The following is a 6,860-nucleotide window of genomic DNA, read 5'->3' on the forward strand; positions in this document are numbered from 1 at the left end:
CAAATCATATTAGTAAAAAAATGGAACACCAACATCATCAAACATAATAATTTATGTCAACATTTCTTACTTTCTAGGCTATGTTTAAAGCAAATTATTATTATTATTTTAATTATCTTTCTTTCTTTAAAAGTGGCACAATTGACTTTTAAAAGGTTGCCCAAGGCTCACTTCGTTATTTTGAAAATGTCATTTCAATTAAAAATTGGTATATATTCATTTAATTTTATATAATATTTAATATATTAAATTACTAATTGAATCGAGTTTCAATTTAAATAAATAAATAATTTTTCGATTAAGTCTTACCTCGATTAATATGAATATTGTTGTTAATGCAGGAGGATGTGGGTTCGAGTGCGTTAAAATGTATTATCCTCCTATTTATAAGTCAGAGAAGAACTATAAATAGTTCTAGACATTATGTCAAAAAGAACAGATAATATTACGGATTATTAAAAAAAACTTTAAAATTAAACTTTAAAAAGCATATGATAAATGTGCTAATTTATAATGGTCCATGTGAATTAAATTGAAAACTTTGAATTTAAACTTTAACAGAAGCATCATTATAATACTGAAGTAAAATTTGTACATGTGTTTACCTTTTTTTACTTTCTGCCTTTTTGACTGAGCAAATATGTCCATTGAAAATTCTAATTGAGCTAATTTCCCTTCAAATTATTATAAAAAATAGTTATTTATCACAATTAACATATGGGTTAATTGCATAAATGTCAACAAATTATTGCTCAAATTATAAACTCATATCTAAATTTTAAAACATTCTAACCGAGTCGTCAAAATATCAATATTGTACCAATTAGGTTCTTTCGATAGTCTAGTGATTAATTTAAACGTCAAATGTTAGTTGGGATCTAACAGGAGGCATATTCAAAATTATAAACATGTGTACCTGCCGTATGGGCAACTTGAATTTAATGTGTTTTAAAAAATAAAATAGTGTTAAATATTTTTTTCTCTAAACACATCAAATACAAGTTGTCCTTATGGTAGGGTAGCATCCGGTTTTCATGATCGATTTAGTTGTTTTTTTATTAAATCAACTTAAGTAACCATAATTTACGAAATCGACTCGATCAAATTATAGCTGAAGAACTTACATAATCGTATTAACTTTAGGTTGAACGGTTTGATAGGTTAACTGACTTAGTTGGTTCTTTATAATTGAGTTATTTTCAATTTAGGTATTACGCTTGAAAATTATCAAATTAAGTCTGTTTCTTTCTTTGGTTAGATTGATTTGAAAATTCAAAAACCGATATGTAATTGAAATAACCAACAAAACTAAAAATATTACCCAAACTGAAACCCACATCGATTTAACAAATTTAATCTATTTAAACTGAAAAATATTCTCTCTTACCTTACTGTAGACAACAAAACCTTTATAATTTAATCCATGTGTTTTAAACAGACTCTATTTCAAATTACGAAGTTCGAAAACCGATTTAAAACTCAAAACAATAATTTAATAATTAAACCTTAAAACAATTATTAAAATTAAAAAAAAAACTATTTTTGTTTTTTCAACAACACATAGTGGTTAAGATAAAAAATCTTTTGACCAAGTAAAAAAAGTAGATTTTTTAATAATCACACGTGTAGGGAAAACAATTCACACGTGTAACAAATTGTTTCCGACCACCTCATCCAACAAAACAACCACCTTAATCTCCCAACATTGAGAACTATATGAGTATCAAAGTGTAATGGCAGCCAGACATTATAACGAACCCTTTCCCCTTTAATCTTTTAGCTTCTTCAAAACACATGTGGAAAAAAAATTAGAATTAAATTATCCATCACCGGAGCTCACGTCACCGTCGATCATAAGCCGTCGCCGTTGCTTTTCCATCGTCGTCGCTATGATCGCTGGCGTTACGTATTACCTTTCCCAACACCCATCAATTGTTGCTTTCCGTTGGAGTCATACTCAATCATGGGGTTCAACATGGTCGTTCCTAGTCACGTCTATAGCTTTTTACCTTATCGTCTCCGTCATGACGCATCTGTTTTTATGCCTCCTCGTCCGCCGTGGGAAACCGGTTTCTTTAGGTCCGATCCCGGCGTTGCATAGTTTGATGATGAGTGTTGTTTCGGCTATCATATTCGCCGGAATCCTCCTTTCCACCGCCGCAGAAATAAAAGAAACCAGATGGTTTTGGCGGAGAACAAAAACCCCATTTCAATGGCTTCTTTGTTTCCCACTCGGAACCCGTCCCTCTGGCCGTGTATTTTTCTGGTCATATATCTTTTACCTTTCTTGGTTCCTCCATATGTTCCGTACAATCTTCTCCATTTTTAAAACCAGAAAACTCACCTTCTTCCACCTTTTCAACAACTCCATTTTAACCATTATGTCTTTCATTTGGCTTGAATTCTCACAATCGTTTCAAGTATTGGCTATTTTATTCACCACCCTCGTTTATGTTGCGGAAGCGACGATAATATTAATAACAATATTATCAGAAATATTTAGATAATTATTATGCCAACAATTATACTAAGAAAATTCCCAGTTAAATTGGAGGGGTCACAATGGTCCCGCTTAAAACCCAACAACTAGACAGAACTCACTTAGATATTTATAGCAATAATAACTAAATAAATATAACCAACATAAAGCTATTAAATAAAAGCAAACAAATAAGAAATAAAATACCAGAGTTTTAACGAGGTTCGGCCAATTTAGCTTACGTCCTCGGACACTACCAAATTAATATTTCCTCTAGAAATATTACAAAGGAGAAGATTTTGGGATAATACAACCAAAGGGGGAGGGGTTCTATATATAACAAACCAAACCCCCTCCATTTCTATCTTTTCCTAATGTGGGATATTGCCAATATTCAACAAATCTCCACCTTGGCGATATTCCACATCTTCGAACATCTTCTCATAACACAAACTTCAATAGTGTCTTCAATTTTGCAACCAATCGCCTTCTTCCCTTTTGGTAGTTGTGCCAGCTTCCACATCTTGTTTTTCTCTAGAGATTGCATTTCCTCTTCCATTGCACCTAACCATCTATAATTCTCTAAACTCTGAATGGCTTCGGTGTAAGTGGATGGAATATTATCAACAACTGGAAGTGCATAAGCTACCATGTCAGTGAAACGAGCAGGTTTCTGAATTTCTCGTCTCTGCCTTCTGACTGCAATTGGCTCTGATTGCTGTTGAGGTTCTTGGGTAGAAACCTCTTCCTCATCTGACTCTGCATCTGCCAATGAAGAATCACTAGTGGTACCTTTTGCTGGAATTACCACACTCTGCTCAAACTCCACCTGCTGCGGAGTACACTCCACCTGCTGCGAAGTACTACTCACTCCTTCTGGATTTACCTTATTCAACATGGCAGATTCATGAAAGGTAACATCCCTACTGATTATCGTCTTCTTTGCCTCTAGACACCACAAACGATATCCCTTAACACCAGCATTGAAGCCCATGAATAGAGCCTTCTTTGCTCTTGGATCTAACTTTGATTCTTTCACATGATAATATGCAATAGAACCAAAAATGCGCAAGGTGTCATAATCAGTAGCAGGTTTTCCATACCATTTCTCCAAAGGAGTCTTGCCATTTATAGCAGATGATGGCAAATGATTGATGAGATGTTGAGCGTACGTCACAGCCTCAGTCCAAAACTTTCTATCTAATCCAGCATTAGATAACATACATCGAACTTTCTCCACAAGCGTTCGATTCATACGCTCTGCCACCCCATTCTGTTGCGGTGTTCCACCTACGGTGAAGTGCCTTACTATGCCACAATCTTGGCATATCTTCAGGAAAGGATCGCTTTTATATTCTCCACCGTTGTCTGATCGGAGAACCTTAATCTTCCTTCCTGTCTGATTTTCAACTTTAGTTTTCCACTTAAGGAAAACTTCAAGCACCTCATCTTTGTTCTTCATAGGAAACACCCAAACTCGTCTGGAAAAATCATCAATAAAGGTGACAAAATAACGTCTTCCTCCAAGTGATGGAGTCTTGGACGGTCCCCATACATCAGAATGCACATAATCCAGAATACCTTTAGTATTGTGAATCCCAGTGCCAAATTTCACCCTTCGTTGTTTTCCCAGAACACAATGCTCGCAAAATTCAAGTTTGCAAGTCTTTGTACCTTTCAATAATCCTTGCTTGGCTAGAGTTTGCAAGGATTTTTCACCAGCATGGCCCAAACGCATATGCCACAGCTGTGTTGCCTCAGCGTCCTTCTTGGTACTCGTAATTGCTGCTGCTGTTGTCCCGACCACTGTACTACCTTGGTAGTAATACAGATTGTTCTTTCTTATGCCTTTCAACATTACCAATGCTCCTGAAGTTGCTTTAAGAACTCCATCTCGTATTGTCACAACTAGGCCTTTAGATTCTAACGACCCCAAAGAGATGAGATTCTTCTTCAACTTTGGGACATATCGTACATCCCGCAAAATTCTAGTAGATCCATCATGACTCCTCAGTTTAATTGAACCTATCCCGGCTATTTTACATGTGTTATCATTACCCATGTAAACAACCCCTTCATCTAGTTTTTGAAATTCAAAGAACCATTCCCGAATGGGACACATATGATAGGAACAACCAGAATCCATGATCCACTCATCTGCATATAATGTTGAAGATGTCATACTAAGAGAAAAGTCTGACTCTGCTTCACTATTGCATTCTGCAACATTTGCATCTTGCGGAGTCTTCCCTTTTTTCTTCAATTTTGGACAATCTTTCTTCCAATGTCCTTTTTCTTTGCAAAAAGAACATTCATCTTTGGCAACAGCTCGACCTTTGGACTTTCTTCTCTTCCCCTTAGACTGACTTTGCTGACGACCTCTTGTTACCAATGCTTCCACTGCTGCTTCACCTGAACCTTTCAACTTATCCTTTCGGCGTAGTTCATAGCTATACAATGCAGCAGTTACTTCATTGAAAGTTACTTCCGATTTTCCATGAAGTAGAGTAGTTTCAAGGTACTCAAACTCCTCAGGAAGCGATCCTAACAACATTAACGCCAAGTCTTCGTCTTCAAAAGTCACATCCAAATTCAACAAATCAGCCACCAGCTGATTAAAATTGGTAATGTGCTCGTTCATCGTGGTACCAGGAACATAACTGAAACGAAACAGTCTTTTCTTCATATGTAACTTATTTTGACTGTTCTTCTTCAGAAATTTCTCCTCCAATGCTTTCCACAATTTACTTGCAGAAGTCTCTTTACTGAATGTATACTTCTGCTCTCTGGAAAGACATGATCGAATTGTACCACATGCCAATCGGTTGATGGTCTTCCATTCTTTATCATCAACCCCTTCTGGTTTTTCTTCCTCAATGGCAATATCTAGACCCTGTTGAAAGAGGGCATCTAGAAGCTCACTTTGCCACATGCCGAAATGACCTGTTCCATCAAAAATTTCCACTACAAATCTCGTATTTGCAGTTCCAATCCTCGGCAAAATGTACGAAGTGGAAGTTGTTGATATGGATGGTTTTTCTTCTGTCATTTTTGCCATAGCTTCTACTTAATAGCCACCAAATGCAGAATACCCACAAGCTTTAGGAAATGTTTCTGATGTGTAAGATCAGACTAAGCTGCAAACACAGAGCATACTACAAAACCTTGGCTCTGATACCAATTGTTGCGGAAGCGACGATAATATTAATAACAATATTATCAGAAATATTTAGATAATTATTATGCCAACAATTATACTAAGAAAATTCCCAGTTAAATTGGAGGGGTCACAATGGTCCCGCTTAAAACCCAACAACTAGACAGAACTCACTTAGATATTTATAGCAATAATAACTAAATAAATATAACCAACATAAAGCTATTAAATAAAAGCAAACAAATAAGAAATAAAATACCAGAGTTTTAACGAGGTTCGGCCAATTTAGCTTACGTCCTCGGACACTACCAAATTAATATTTCCTCTAGAAATATTACAAAGGAGAAGATTTTGGGATAATACAACCAAAGGGGGAGGGGTTCTATATATAACAAACCAAACCCCCTCCATTTCTATCTTTTCCTAATGTGGGATATTGCCAATATTCAACAGTTTACTCCGCCGTCTACGGCTACCGGTTCTGGACGGCGATCGGGCTGAGAAGTGCTTGTTTCCCTTTTGTCCTTAATTGTCAAATTGTGTTATTAAGCTGCAATTTGGTGTGTCATATTGGAGTTTTAACGTTACATTTTATGAAAGGTGGGTGTAATGGAATTGGAGCTTGGGTTTTAAACTCTGTTCTAAATGGGGTTATTTTGTTATTGTTTTTGAAATTTTATGTTCAGAGCAGAAGAAAAAAATTTGGCAGAAATGGTGAAATTGGGAAAGATAAAGATTTGTGATAAACAGTTTTATCTTTTAGGATTGGATTTTTATTTGTTTTTAAGGAATTTTGTAAAGATAATGGAAAAATAAGGACTTTAATTGTATCGTCTTCTTCTTCTTCATCTGATTTTGTTTCAATTGCTTTTGAATTTCGATCACCTTGAAACAGAGGAACCTTTCTCATCTATCTTTTATCCTTTTCAGGCGGATCCTATCATTGTATTTGGGATCTACTTAAAACCTTTACAAATTTTAAGGGGTTTAATTAAAAGTTTGACAAAATTTTGGAGCTTAAATAAGAATCTTTAAAACTTCTGGGGTTTAATTAAAATTTTTTAAGTTTTGAGGGTATTAATGAAAATTTTTGAAAAATTGAATTAATTTTTTAAGAATATTTTTTAATTAAAAAGTTCTATGTTTAGAGCACAAGAAGAAAAAATGGCAAATGGTGAAATTGGGAAAGATAAATATTTGTGGTTTAGGGTTTAGGGTTTAGTT

The 6,860-nt window shown here is 35.1% G+C and overlaps 1 protein-coding gene across 1 annotated transcript; it reads left to right on the forward strand.

Moving 5' to 3' along the window:
* The first annotated feature begins 1,712 nt into the window (after nucleotides 1-1,712).
* LOC107909365 (elongation of fatty acids protein 3-like) lies at nucleotides 1,713-6,466 on the forward strand. Its single transcript, XM_041080784.1, has 2 exons — nucleotides 1,713-2,448; nucleotides 6,090-6,466. The coding sequence occupies exons 1-2, from the start codon at nucleotides 1,890-1,892 to the stop codon at nucleotides 6,377-6,379; spliced, it is 849 nt and encodes a 282-aa protein (XP_040936718.1). The 5' UTR covers nucleotides 1,713-1,889; the 3' UTR covers nucleotides 6,380-6,466.
* Nucleotides 6,467-6,860: the final 394 nt, after the last annotated feature.

This window comes from Gossypium hirsutum, chromosome A02, assembly GCF_007990345.1.
Source record: "Gossypium hirsutum isolate 1008001.06 chromosome A02, Gossypium_hirsutum_v2.1, whole genome shotgun sequence".
Classification (NCBI taxonomy): domain Eukaryota; kingdom Viridiplantae; phylum Streptophyta; class Magnoliopsida; order Malvales; family Malvaceae; genus Gossypium; species Gossypium hirsutum.

What these genes read in the sequence shown, in the direction of transcription:
- LOC107909365 (XM_041080784.1), top strand. Translation starts at nt 1,890, where the DNA reads ATGATCGCTGGCGTTACGTATTACCTTTCCCAACACCCATCAATTGTT. An exon ending in TATTTTATTCACCACCCTCG is followed by an intron (nt 2,449 to 6,089) that starts TTTATGTTGCGG and finishes AATATTCAACAG; the next exon opens with TTTACTCCGCCGTCTACGGC.